Source organism: Brienomyrus brachyistius, chromosome 11 (genome assembly GCF_023856365.1).
Source record: "Brienomyrus brachyistius isolate T26 chromosome 11, BBRACH_0.4, whole genome shotgun sequence".
Taxonomy (NCBI): domain Eukaryota; kingdom Metazoa; phylum Chordata; class Actinopteri; order Osteoglossiformes; family Mormyridae; genus Brienomyrus; species Brienomyrus brachyistius.
Genome location: NC_064543.1, coordinates 5,304,919 through 5,320,042, shown reverse-complemented (window position 1 = coordinate 5,320,042; position 15,124 = coordinate 5,304,919). Strand labels below are relative to the sequence as shown.

The 15,124-nt window shown below is 44.8% G+C and overlaps 1 protein-coding gene across 6 annotated transcripts in view; it reads right to left on the bottom strand.

Moving 5' to 3' along the window:
* LOC125751819 (cytosolic carboxypeptidase 4-like) overlaps nucleotides 1-15,124 on the bottom strand; it is a 65,744-nt gene that overhangs the window by 19,302 nt on the left and 31,318 nt on the right. For all 6 annotated transcript variants that reach the window (XM_049031149.1, XM_049031151.1, XM_049031152.1 and 3 more), the window contains one exon: nucleotides 9,040-9,220. In XM_049031149.1, coding sequence (XP_048887106.1) covers nucleotides 9,040-9,220 — 181 coding nt within the window. The remainder of the gene's footprint in view (nucleotides 1-9,039; nucleotides 9,221-15,124) is intronic.

Sequence of the window (15,124 nt, the reverse complement as noted above, 5' to 3'; positions counted from 1 at the left end):
AAAACATTTTTAAATCTAATTATTTTGATTCTGCTTCAGACGTTTGCCAATAAGACTTCAGTATACTGTAAATGAATATTCCTCACTGATGGTAACTGCCTGCCTCCTTGCTGCACAGGAAGGATCCGGCCCAGTTCTGTGAGCTGTCTTTCACCTGTTTAACACCAATCCTGAGAGCTCCACTGAGGCCTGGCCCAGAGCGACACACTTCTCTCCACTCTGGGTGCCAGCTCTACATCTGTGGGCCTGTGGCATCTTATCTTCAGCTCTTCCTGTCAATCTGACCATCCCAGAATGTCACAGCCGTGTTTTTATCCAGTCTGGGGGCACAATGCACAAAATGTGTGTAATTACAGACAGCGGACGCACAGCAGGCCCTCTGAGCGTGCACGTAATTACAGATGGGGCTTCGCTCCCACTGACAGACACGGTAAGCACAGAAGAATGGCTTTCTTTGAAAATATACTCAACGATATTGAACAGGTCTACATGAAAAATGTACAGTATATATCTGCTGTAGGATCATTTTGAATTCACTGCAGCCGTCGCATTTTATTTAAATTACTTCACAGGTTTCTGTGCTGTGCTTATGATGCGTCCTTTGTTTTGCTGTGTTTTGCAGAAACATGACTTTAACCAGCAGCTAATGTCCCCTCACCCAAAACTAACGTGATATCCAAGTGAACACAATATGGAACAAAAAGCACGGCAATCTACGCTGGCAGTTTACCGGCCAAAAGAGTCCCACGTTTATGCCTTTGATTACAATTGTGCCATAAAATCAAAGGTGATCCCGGTGGAATAGCTTTTAGCAAATGGCCGCACTGGGATGACGGGTCACTGCACATAATCAGCGATCAGATGCCGGGAGAGCTTACAGCCCCTGATGTCCCTCTAATAAACCTCATCGCCACACGGAATGAAAATACGGAAACTCACCAAAATGGAACAATTCAAAGCGCCGTTTAACTGTTAACAAATTAGAAAGTTTTGCTGTATGACTTCTAAATAATAATAATAAAAAAAACACAAAATAAACCACATCTGAATAACAGGAATACATCTCATGTCAGCTAATAAAAGTACCTAGTATTCTAGGTGATGCCATATGAGCATTACACAGTATATATGAACTGACTCATGTTTTACAACTGTTGTTTTTTGCATTATGCTTAAAATCTTCATAGAAAACATCATTGCTATGCAATGGGCTTTAGAGTTCTGCTGTCCCTAAGATTTTCTGTAAAGATTTCCTTTGAGATGAGCGTGAGATTTTGTGCTTGTTTAAGCACTTCAGGTCCTACCCAGTTCCTCAGACCTAATATTCTGCTGAGTTTCCTTTTCAATGCAAAACCCTGTGACCAATCGACAGGGCTTGTGGCTTTACTCAGAAAGGAAGTCTGTACAGCTCTGCACCTGACACACCTAGATACCACTCCATTCATTCAGTACGTATAGAAAGCAGTACGTATGCACAGCGCACAATGGTGTGATTCATGTACATATTATACGCCAGCTGTTTTATCACTGTAATGTTTAATAGTAGCATTGTAGTACTGTGTGTTTTAGTACAGCCTGTGAGTAATAGGTGTGGAGCTTAGGGTAAAGGCTCCAGGACCCCTGTCTCCATCCCGGTCGGCAAGCTCCGTCCTGCCTGGGCTCAGGAGGACACGGGGAGCTTAAGGTGTGTCCGATGGCCTCTAACGCAGAGCACACTCCACCAGGACTATCGTGAAAAAAAGACCACTTCATGCAACACCATTAGCAGCTCCGCATCTCAACTGCTCCTGATTCATTGGTGTAATGGATCTTATAAACATAAAAATTATGAGCAACAAACACAGTAAAACAAGAACATGCTAGATATATACATATTGAGATGACATAAAATATGTGTGCACACATATATATCGGATGTATATATACTGCATGTGTGAATACATACACACACACACGCATAGATATATATCTGCCTGAAATCCCTTTGCCACAGTCCATATGAAAAATGCATAACGTGTTTCACAATTCCTACGACCATGAGGCATTGCCATATGCATGGCTGCTTTAAGAGCTGTGCACCCATACTAGAAGGTAGTGGAATTTAAATTAGAATAACCTGGGATGCGCTGCTACGGCGACTCGGGCTACATCGCTGCCTCACAAGGTTGTGGGTTTGAATCACGCTCGCTGTTGTTGGGGCGAAGAGGTGCTCCCATTGACAGACTGGATATCCACAGTATACAGGACTAGCCCTGCCTAACACCATCCTGAAATATGGGCTGTACAATACTGTAAAATACTGTACAATCAGAGACTATAGCGTAATGGATCGGAAAGCATGCCTGCCCTCATTGCTACAACTGAGCGATCTCGCCAATATCACCATGCAGCATTACATAATTCAGTGCCAGTACAGCCCATATATTTGTTTGGCCAAAGAAAGACTCGAAACACAACTCAGTTAATGTATGTCCCAGGTTCAGAGAACTGATATTAAATGTAGCGAGATTCAGCATTCAGGGCCACTGTCGTATATTGATGAACTGAATGTAAGTAAGGCCCTCCCCTCTGGCATCTTCCAGGAGTGCTGTTAGGTAATTATGCTATGTCAAAGGAACTCAGAGGTGCTTTATTTCAAACCTGCTAACATGCGTTGTTTTTCATAACAATATTTAGTGAGAAATAGTCACACTGCGTTCTCAGAAACAACATTATTCATCATTTGCACCCGGAATCTGAAAGCGCCAGTATTGATTCCTGACTCGCCTTCCGGTTTTTAAAGTTGCATGAAAAAGCCTGTTCATCCAAAGGCAATCAACAGAAGCACTAAAGCAGAACCAAAAGGAGCATTTTTTGTTTCGTTTTTTAAAATATCACACCTGCTCAGCAGAATAAAATGCGCATTTGGATATTGCTCAGACTGGCCGGAGCTGTGAGAATGGAGGGACGCATGGAAGATAAAAAAGTCATTTAAACCCTGTCCAGATGTCAGGCGTTACACAGTAAAAAGCAAAAGTACGCTTTGTGACCAAATGCTTCCACCATCGCTGTTTGCATTTTAATTGAATATGCGACACCTATCTAACCAAGCCAGTTTACCCAAACATGCAGACACAGATGAACTGATTTGTGTCGAAATGTTGTTTATTCCCATTCCATTAAATACCTTAAAGTGTTTACTGTTGCAAAACTCCAACTGTGTAATTCTGGCACAGTCCCCTTTGCTTTGCCACATATCTTTTCCCATATATATTTTCAATTTTTAAAAGCCTCTGACTGATAGAGCCGTAAGCCAGCATCGACTGAGCTTGCAGTAGATCCTCCCGGAACAACTGTAATCTCAAACCACCAGCTTCCAGCACAGACGTCTGCTGACAATTTATTTCTGATTTTGAAATAAGAAATGTTGCTCTTCCTGACTACAAACGTGTTGGTTTGAATATGCAATTTCCTGCAAGTCAGAAAGAAGTTATGGCTTATTACATCAAACTGATATTTATGCAGCATGCATGTTTCGCTTGGAGGGAATATAGACCCAGAAAGACAACTGAAGGCTGCCTCAACCTGAGGGGGCAATTCTCAACAAGTCTGCTACCCCTTGAAGAATATCTTGCATGGAATTCAAAGGCTTTGCCAATGTTGGGTGCCCTAGGCAGGTTTACAGGGCAGGATAGCTGGTGCAGGTGTCAGTAAGCATCAGCGAACCGGTGCTGGATGGGCACACTGGGGCCAACTGCATTGTAACACGGAGTACAGCTAAACCGAAAAACGAACTGTCCTTCATATGAACACAAAAGAAAGTGCACAGTCATCCTGACTGTTTTTGGCTTCTTGTGTAGATGTTATCATCGTACACATCCCTCACTGTTTCACGCCATGGTGAGAATTGCTTGTGTTGCCGCCTTGCGTCAGGGCTGAAGGGAGATGAATCGTTTACTCTTGGGCAACCTTTGACCCCATACAGCAGGGAACCATCCACTCCAAGGCTCTCATGCTCACAAGACACAACACCACCAGTCCTCCCCATTAGTCGTGGTATCCTCCTCTCCTCCTGACCTCTGACACCATCTTCTCTGCTGCTCTCATCCTCACAGCCATTACTTGAGAGACATAATTGCATAATTAGTTGTAATTTTCCATTTCTGGGTCGTTTTGTCTGGCTGTATAAAAACCTGAATGAATTAACATTGCTGACCTATGATGCCTTGGATGTTCAGCCCTGCCGGTGACCTTGGACCATTACTGACCCTCATCCTTTTAACAACATTTCTGGATTGAGTTAGACAGCTCCCTCAAACTTAGAAAATGGAAATGGCCCCTTTGTGTGGCCATGCCATGCTGCCTGCACTCCATTCCCAGATTCCTGACCTCCTACACACATCTTGACAGTCCAAAGGAACTTAATGAAAACTGCTCAACAGGTGCACCGCGGATCAGTTGGGGACAGTACGGTGGCGTCTACCTGCTAATGGTGTGTCTTCCTTGGGCACTGAGACATGCTTGACAGTCATAGGTTTCAAAGGGGTGGCAGAGAAAGGATAACAGACTGCTCTCGTGTGAGACTGCCAGGGATTAATAGATACATTCTTATTGTTCTTACTTTTAAAAATAAATTTAAATTAGTACAAATCCAGAGCTTTTGATGCGTTTCCAATACTGGTGTAAAAATTAAAACAGCACATGAAATGGATTCACATGGACTCCAAACAAGGTTAAGCATTTGAATTAACGTCACTCCAGTAACCGGCAAAGCAGAGAAGCAAAGCTGTATTTCCATATATCCTCTTGTTTCATAAATTCATTGGCAATGTGCACAACGGCCTGTGTCTTTTTTTTTTTACCTCCATGACAGTAGTGCTGCCGGGCCAAACACAGAGACGAACTACGCGCAACAGAACAAGAGCGTGACAGATGCCATGGGAGCAGACTGGCCGATCCATAGAGCTGGCAGACAGAACTCGTTCACAGTGGGATTACCTCCTCTTATCTGCCCAGGCTCACTTATCCCTAATTTATTTCTCTTGTTTGCATGTTCATGAATGATTACATTTGTGTGGTTAGTAGCACTGTGAGACACTAATTAAATCACTATGTATATTGATTCTAATGTCATGGACCATCATTTTGAAACCTACCCACAGTTCTCAGTAGGTGGAGTGCTTTGGCGCGAGGTTTTACACCATCGCCTGCATATTTAGTGAGGCGTGTGCTTATTTCCCTCTATTGTTCATGACGTAGCAGCCAGTATGGCAACAGTAAGACATTCATAAGAACCAGCTAGCTGGACACAGCCAGCGCCTCACGGTTTCTCTTTGACGAAAAACTTTGAAGCATAAATTCAAATTAAGATGTTTCAGCCTAGAGAAAATGGCCTCTGTTCTGGGCGAGCTGGAATCGTTATTGGCCTGCATGAATCTGATAACTCTGACTGAACGCGATTTAATTAAACTGTCTGGCATTCTCGGTTTAGCTTCAGTGACTGTAGCACGCTCCTTCAGAATGATGCATGGTGCTCTTAATGAGACGCGGGCACCATCACCGGCGGCTGTGTTGCCCTTGTGTCTGATGGCTTGGGCGTGGTTCTGTGGCAGAACGCCATGGCCTGTTCCCCTCTGGGAGCCATACGCTGCACAGCGGCAAATCACATGCAGTCAATTATATTTCTCACCTGTATCCCAATTGCTGAGCGACACACCGAGCCCCTCTTCCCAGATCTGTTGTAACCAGACACATTTATGTACCATCTGTGCTTCTGTGTGTAACTTTATTACTCTAGCTTACACAGGGCTTTACAAACTGCATGCCGTTGGTGGGGGAACAAGGAGACATGATAATTTAACATAGGTAGACCCTGCGATCACGTTCACCTTCCAAACCTCACACGTCACAACAGACCACAGATATTTATAACAGAGCTGTACGTCACAGCGGCAACATGATCTGATAGCTGGACCTCTGCAATTTGTGTTTTTTTCCATTCTTTCTTTGTGAATTAAATAGTTTTTTTTATAAATAGTTTTTCTAAGTAAAAATTACACTGGTTATTGCCCCTGTGACTCCTGAATTTGCAAAGTTTAAACCCTTTTACATTGTTCTATTCCCATCTTTCAGTGTGTGTATTTCCCTGAATGAAGGTATCATTCCTATGTTCTATTCTGCTTTCATTGGCAATAAAAGCACACGGCACAATAATTAACATATTACACAAACTAACAAAATGAATCCATCCATCTTCTGAGCACTTATCTTGGAGACGACGTGGACCTGGAGCCCATTCCAGGCAGCAGGGGGCGCAAGCAGGGGATGTTCACTGCAGGGCACATATACCTACACACTATGGATGAATTAGAAACACCAATTAGCCTAACTGCATGCCTTTGGACAGGGGAATCAGATGACCTGCAAGAACCCCAAGTAACACAGGGAGAACAACTTCTGAATGAGGGCAGGATCTTTCGGCGAGAGGCCGGGTTTGATTGGGTGTGTGGGGCAAAAAGATGGTAGTGCAAACTCTAGGCAGTCTTCAGGTTCCCTGGTACAAATGGAATCAGCATCCCCCAGAGACAAACAAATTTCTTATCCCCTGACCACTGAAAGTTATGCGGCAATGGGACAGAGCTAGTTTGCAAATCCTGTCATAGCTCATATCGTCCCCCTTGACATGGATTAGCTGGTCACCCTACTGCTACCCCTGATTTCTGAAGAAAAAAATAAAAAGTCTGAATTAATGACCAACAAAACCAGGCAGGCATGGGAATATGACCTAACCTTGTCAGAAGAAACCGGGAGAACACTCATAAAATATCAATGCCATGATTCACTGCCGTGTTACAGCTCCGGTTAAATGCAGCAAAATAAGAAAGAAGGGCACCGTCCTGTTTGAAACTTGACCACAGCTCAACATCTCCCTCAGCCAGCTAAACCCCAGACTCCCAAAAGATCTGCTTGGAGATTGCTGCCCGCATCCATCCTCAAGTGGGACAGTATAGATCTGAGCTGTGTGCGTGACAGCAGGACTCAGTACCACACTTCCGAAAAACCTAATGTTGCCCAATGGGTCGACTGGCACTGACTGCTGGGAAATGTTAAAGGGGTGAATTTTAATATACATGAGGTCCTGGACCTAGCAGAGATGACTTGATATGCAGCACATATTAAACACCTGTAAACAGAAACTGAACCACCAGCATACTTATGAGCATCTGCTTCCCCAGCGGTTCATCTGCAGAGGGACATGGTACGTATCAGCGGGGACAAAGCGACCCCACAGCTCACCTCCTGCCATCTGACAGCTGGTGAGGTCAGGCTGCTCCAAAACCTCAAATCTTTGCCTACATGCAGTAAAAGCAGGAGAGTCAGGAAACCATGTGACAAAACTACAATGTCGAGTTTGGCCAGTGCGGGTGGCATAGCCCCATCCTGCATGTGTGGTTCTTTATCTATAACTAATAAAAAGTGCAAAGCCTACACTTTTCCACACATTTTGAACCCTCTGGTTTTCATCGTGGCAGGCTGCTTCTGTCTGGTTGAGCAGTGTGTCTAATTACCAAAGCTAGAAATGGATGGGTCCAATAAAGGGAGCTGTAACGAATTCTCACAAGGCCTTGCTCCTTAATTAAACAACAGTTCAATAGACAATATCTGCCATATGCTAACAACACAACGCATCTCTTATTTTTTTTATCTCGTTTTAATGTAAAAGCCACAGCACATTAAACTGTGCAGTCATGCCATTTCCATTAGAATGAGTGTTACCACGTAGCCTCTGCGATCTTCTAATGTGCTATGATTGCTAATCGTACAGCGGATGTCTATTCGCTCCGAGATAAAACTGCTCAAAGTGAATGTGCCCTTTTAACGTGTAAAATCATTCCTATGGTTTAAGGTACGAAACATTTACTTATAAAGTCTAGAACTGAAAAACCAGCCATATTCTTAAGTGTGCCATCAAATCCTGGTTCCGTCCCATGGAAGGGTGACATCGTGGATGTGACCTGACATCATGACTTTATCCTGCCACCCTACACAGACAGGGGTGGAGAACAGACTCATTTATGGACTTTGGCTTGACCTGATCACAGACTGCACCTAGCCTTTAGCAAGCAAGCCTACTCTTTTATTTTTCCTGTAAAGTAAGTATCCCCAGGGGGGTTGGGCAGCCTGCTGACCTCGGACCCCTAGAGGCTTTTTTTTCTCCCTAGTTGGGGGTTCCTCTCCTCCATTATCATCTGACTTTCTTTCATTTCTCCGTCTTTCCTATTCCCTGTTCCATCTTAATGATGTAATATATCACAGCACACCCATGTAAAGCGCCTTGGGGCTTCTCTGTTGTGTAAGGCGCTATATAAAAATACATTGAATTTAACTGAAATCCGATAGAACTTTCTGTGTGTATGGTACAGGTAACGCTGGTGGATACAGGCCATCTTGAAAACAGGACGGCTCTCTGAGTCAAAGCGGAACCTTCCCTCAGAGAAACCAGGGGCCCAGCGGGTCATTCTTTGTCAGGAAGCAGTACTGGCAGGACAAAGCTATGCGGAAGAAGAGCCAAATTCCCTTCCCAAGAGGATGCTAATTCGGACTTAAATGGGACATGGGAGGAGCGAGGCGTGCAGGACACTGCTGATCTAACACCGCGCCTTCAGCAAAGCATAATGACAGCTCGGGAAAAGCTGCATCTTAATGGCCAAAATGCTGCAGGCCATGAAACAGACGTCACAGATCAGCTGCGGCCCACTGCTTGGCCAGGTAGGTAGCGTTCAACCTAAGAGGGACCCCAGTATCTGAGCAATTAAACCGACCAAAACTGATGCATTTTGCTTGTCAGTCGTCAAATGCGCATCACCTTTATTTCATTCCGGGAAACAATGTAGTGTATGTAAAATAATAAGAGCAGGGAGATGAGAGACCAGGGTAGAGCAGGCAGGTGACTGACGGTTACAGCATGAACTTTGGGTGTCAGGAGTTCATGCCCCCCGCGGGTGAGCAGACAACACGAGAGTGGACAGAGGAACGCAAAGAAGAGCATTGTGGACTCACGATCCGTTGATGACTCCGTCGGGATTAAGCATGGGGATGATCTTGAAGATGTAGACCTCGCGCAGAGCCTGGGCTGCAGGTTCGTCACTGCACAGGAACTCCAGGGAGCCCTTCATCACCCAGCTGGCGTTACTCTCCCCGGGGTGCACACGCGCCGTCAGCACCACGTACGGCCGGCTACCTGGAAGGGCACCTCACTTAGGACACAGATCTCCCGCCTTCTTCTATGCCTCTCAGCCTTTAATAGATCAGGAGAAGCATAGCTGTTGTACTTTCAAACTTTCAAGATGGACAATTTGCTGCACAGATTCAATTAGTGAATCATTTCAAATGAACGCATCTTTTAGGGAGTTAAATAATAACGCTGATCGATATGGTGATTAACCTAGTGGCAATGCCATGTTTGTGTTAATGCAAAGCATTAATAATTGAAACAAAACAAAATGGAGCCAGCAACTTCAATGGGGTGTTTGAAGGAGTCTTCCACTCATATGAAGGACCATATTCCACTCTGTCATGCTTAGAAAATCAGTTACTCCCTGTTCTGTAGACCAGTGTCTAGGTTCTTTGCATCACTAGAACAGAATATGGGCCTTTACACAACAAGCTACAGTTGTGGTGTCCAACAGCTGAGAACTTCCTGTCTGAATCCATCCATCCATCCATTTTCCAAACCGCTTATCCTACTGGGTTTGCGGGGGGTCCGGAGCCTATCCTGGAAGCAATGGGCACGAGGCAGGGAACAACCCAGGATGGGGGGGTCAGCCCATCGCAGGGCACACTCACACACCATTCACTCACAAATGCACACCAACATGCAATTTAGCGACTCCAATCAGCCTCAGCATGTTTTTGGACTGTGGGGGGGAAACCGGAGTACCCGGAGGAAACCCCACGACGACATGGGGAGAACATGCAAACTCCACACACATGTGACCCAGACTCGAACCCGGGTCCCAGAGGTGTGAGGCAACAGTGCTAACCACTGCACCACCATGCCGCCCCCCCCTGTGTGAATCATACATCTAAATCAAGGAAAGGTGGTTTCCAGACATGGGACTGGAGGGACAAGACAAAATTCGAGTTTCCTACAGATGTTCACAAAAGTCAACGATGCCCAGCTGGCTCTGACGGGTCCAGCCAGAGACCATGACATTAGAAAACCCAGCTAGGCTAGTGAGAATGCAGCTAGAAGAGAACAAAGAACGATGGAGACTTCCAGAAGATTCTTCTTTAAGGGATGTAGTTTCTTAAAGGGTTACTTAGTATTTCAGCTGTGCACTTGAGGGACCTATGCCCTACCTATCATAGCTCCTCCCCCACAAGTCCTTAACGATCCATGTGTAGACAGACTGCTTGCCACCGCATGTCTGATTTAGCTTGCAGTCTACACTAATGCGCCATTCGGCGGAAAAGCTTTTTCAGTGCAAAATCTATCTGTGATCCATCACGCACCAAAAGTAGCTGGGGCGCCACTAGAGATTTTGGTCGCCAAGAAAGCATATGATATTAGGTCCCCCACCCAGACCAATCCAATTATGTTCCAAATTCCTTAGACCCCCTGTCACTCAGGAGCCCTTGGAATCACCCTAATGTCCCTCCCTTTATGGCGCCCCTGGGTGTAAGCCGATGTTCCATCATCCTCAAAGGGCATGAAAGCTCCTCAATGTGCTTCCATCCCACTTACATCATGCCGCACGGTGTTTCTAACCTGGGTGCCATTTTGCCTCAGACCATGTGCCCATTTATTCAGGAAACAAACCCAAAGCAACACACATTAAGAAGGTTTAAGTGTGTAACAACAAGTCAACAAGAATTAAATGCCGGCTTTGAGGAGGAGCCTCCTTGCACATTGTACACATGGGCAATGGCATTTATTTGTCCTTAAATGATATAATACAGAGAGAAATGCGAACTGCCGAAAAGATTCTCAGAGTGACTGGAAAAAAATGTATATAGTTCAGAGTTTGACTTAAGGGACATTTCGTGATAAAGAGGATCAAACTTTTAGACATGTACCCATTTCTATTGCAGGTACTGTAGAATTTTTTACAACAAAAAGCTGATGTTTAGAGAAGATAGCAAGATGGATTTTATATCAGAAGCACATTAAGAATTTAATTTAATCTGGCAATTGTGCTCCTTGCTTCCTTTCAGGACAGTATGAGGGGTAGAAATTCGCAGGGCGTTTGCATTGATCCCTCAGTAATGGGTTTTCGCTGACCTTTTAGAGGTGCACTCTTCCTCCCTGTTTGTTCAGGTTCTGTGCGTAATGCCGTCCTGGGGGTGGCAGAGGCCGCGAGGAAGTGAAGAAGCTAACTAAAGCAACGCGAGATTCCACATTCATCACACAATTTTCCTGTAAAACAATATCAGATACAGCCCAAGTTTTCTATTGCGTTACATCAGGGACACGTCGAAACGTTTATCTGGCTGCACTTGACAGCTTCAGAGTGGAACGTAATAAACTTATCATAGAATTGACACGTGAGGCACATGCAGTCCAAAGCTCGTCCTCCCCAGAGAATCTGATTAAGGACACACACACGCAGCCCTTTGTCCGCGTCTGAATAATGGAGCCTCAAAAATATATGAAATATTAAGTGAAAAAAAATTCAGCGAAGGCCTTCCCGTACTGAAATTAACTGAAGAAAAAAAGAAGATTAAGAACACACAGGCGTTTCTGAAGAAAGTGTCCTGAGTATGAAATGAGAGTGATAAATATCACATCAGCCCGGAGCACAGGATCTCATTTTCCTTCAGGAGTGGCTGACGTGAGCTTGGAAACTTGATCATTTATATTCCAGCCCAAGAGTAAGAAGAGAGTGTTTTCTCTATGTTTTGTCCATTAAACCATAAATTCACAGGCTCAACAAATCATTCTAACAGAACAAACAACAAATTAAGAGGAGTAAAACAAGGTCTTCTTTTGTTTGAAACAGACCCATTGGCAAGAGTTACAGACCACTGATAATTATGTTCAGCTACGTCAATGGACTCATGCAGTTATATGTACAGCACGGGGAGGGACAATGTGACAATTATGCATGTGCCAGTTTAGACTGAAAGACTGCAGAGTTACTGCTTTCCCATCTGAACACAGGTGTTATTTAGAAGCCAATCGTGTCAAGAGCGGTTCCACTCTGACCTCCTACAGACAGTCCTGTTTGGCCCCTCCAGCGATGAAACCCATGCACACAGTGATGTCAGTCACAAGATACTGAGGGACCTGGGAAGATCTGCATCCTACTTGGCTACAGACAAATTCACACTATACAGTCAAACCCAGACAAAGATAGAGAGTAGATGTCTGGCACACTTTTTATCTAATCAAATAAAAAAGGTTTTCTTGCCCCCCCCCCCCCCCCCCCCATCTGATCCCGAGGGAGCATAACCACTAATAAAACAGAATGCTTCAGTAAAACCCACCCGTATAAGGAGGCTCTGTGTACAGGTCACAGGCAAGGAAACCTTCACATGCTGTTTGCTGCGAGGCATTAAGGAAGCAAAGTGGCGTGTCTTAATCGTGACCCGCCTTACAAGGCAGCCCGTGATCCGAGATCTAAGCGGTGCCCTCTGGCTTTGAGAAGAGGACTGAGCATGAGAGCCGTACAGCGACCCAGCAACATACCATGAAAGCGCTCCGGGAAAGCGATAGTAATCAGCAGCATCCGAGACCCCATAGGCAGCCATAGGCATGAAATAGGCGCATATGCCTGGCTTGTGCGATCATATCTCACATGTAGCCTCATGGGCCGGGTCACATGACTTCGGAGTCATACTTCTAATATATTCACAAGAAACTTTGCATTATATCAAATACAGTTTATATTTTTTTTTTACCTAACCTACGTCACTTATTTTCCTAGTTTGGATTTAGTTCATTAGCTCTCGAATTCTCCAAAAACACTGAAATACTTCTGAAAAACAGATGTAATATAATCATGTTGCAGTTTCAAGGTCATGGCTAATTAAAAGCTTACGCTGCTGATAAAATGCCGAGGTCTTTAATAAATAATAAACTCTAGCATTATCGGCTGCTGCTCATTCGGTTCTCTAGTGATTTCTGGTAGCCTGTGACGGAAAGACAGCTGTCCCCCACAGTTTCATCCCACTAGGTCTGCCTGAACAGTAGGTCTAATTCTGGAGGTGAAGACCAGCAGCAGGGAGACGGGATTGCCGCTCCCAGATGCTCAATGGAAACATGGCTGTCACGTCGGATCACCCCTTATCCACAAATGCACTCACTGCTGAGATCAGAGCATGGCAGCTCGGCCTGGGATTCCGGGCACACAAACTTAATCCATAACGAGGAGCCCAGGCTTCCACCTCTCCACAAACTACACAGGTGTAAACAAATACATAAAATCAATGATTTCTGTCTAAATCTTTGGGGGCGTAGCCCATTATGCAAAAGACTCCGGAACAATAGATCCTAATATAGAATCGACCTCGTTAAGAAGTAACCCCTGGCAATGGAAAAATCAACTCATTCTCCTCTATGCCCACCATCTACATGCAAATACTGCTTAATTGCTACAGAGAGGGTGATGTCCATTTTGAGTCGTGGAATGAATATGCCCTGTGAAGCTTATGAAAATGTGGTTTTAATTTCCAGTTTAATTATTAGAGATGTCACACTGCAATTATGTTGCCTCATCTAATTATTAAACCTAATTCTATTTAGTATGACAGTTTAGCTAAAAGCATTCAGCTTCAAAATGGATTCCCCCCCCCCCCCCCCCCCCCAAAGCTTGTAATATTCACTGTAAGAACATCGATGACTCAGAGGGTAATGAAGAAGGCGACCAAGAACTTCTGCTGGTACAGTGCTCTATACATCACGTCGTCTGGAAATCTACAGTATACGGAAATCACCCAACTACCAATTTATGTGCCAGTACACAGAGCTAGTAACTACCAGCATTAGCTCTATGGACTTATGTGAAGCACGGTTTACAGCCCATTACAACTTAACAGGACGAAATGATGCCACACATGAGAGTGCCAGGTTGGGGACAATTGGATGCGATGCCAACTACAGCATGACCCCAGTCCCGGGGTTTGAGGGCCCAGCACCGTCTGGCTTGGGAAGCCCACCTTAACCAAGCCGAGAAAATTTCAGACCGCGCTACGGAACAGGACCAGAACTCCACGATATCACCATGTTAGCCACATAAGCCGAGCCATGATGGTTTAATCAAGGGTAGATCGGAGATCGGCAGACCATGAAGGACCAGAACCGCGCTGTGAGCATGGGAATCCCTCCAAAGACGCCCGATAAAGGCTGAGGCCCCAAGTTTGCTGCAGCCGCAGGATCGTCTTCCCAGCACGGCTCAGAGTATCTGGGTTATAATGCCACGCGGCCTATGGCATTATGACCGGCTGCACTAGGACATTAACCATGCGTACGAATGAGAGAACAAGTTCACAAGTTCACGGCCATCACACCTCTCACGAAGTATCCGGAAAGTGCAGTGAGTTACTGAGCTTTCTCTTCGCTGTGCCCCACCTGCTCTACCTCACAAGGGTATCTCTGTATCTCCAACCAAAGCACCACCATAAATCAAGGAGTGCAGGTGGTCAGCAGAGGCCGCACCAACATCCACTAAAATTTAGATATGAAATGCTCTTCAGATGTGGATTAATGTTCCTAAATTGCCAATCATGTTAGTGCATGCGCTGTGATGGAATGGCATCTCATGAAGCATGACCTCTCTGCTTCCTGGGAAGGGCACCAGGCTCAATATGTACTGAATATCTGGTTCTGGGAAAACCAAGGGATAACTCAGCTTCCTTTGCCATTTTTATATTGTGTTCAGCAAACTTCCGAAATTCTTAGCTAGTATCTCGCTTCCTACGTTGAATAAAGAATGGCTCTACAACTCCGACAACCATTTCTACACATTATCGGCAAAAAGAAAATGTTCTGTTTTAATATTAATAAATATTAAACATTGTCGCTTGAAATGCCTTGGCTAGCATCTTTATAGAATGATATGACTTTTATTTACAATATTTCACAGTCATTACTGTGTGTCATGACCAAGCTCCAGCACATATTCTGGTACCCCACATGAGCAGA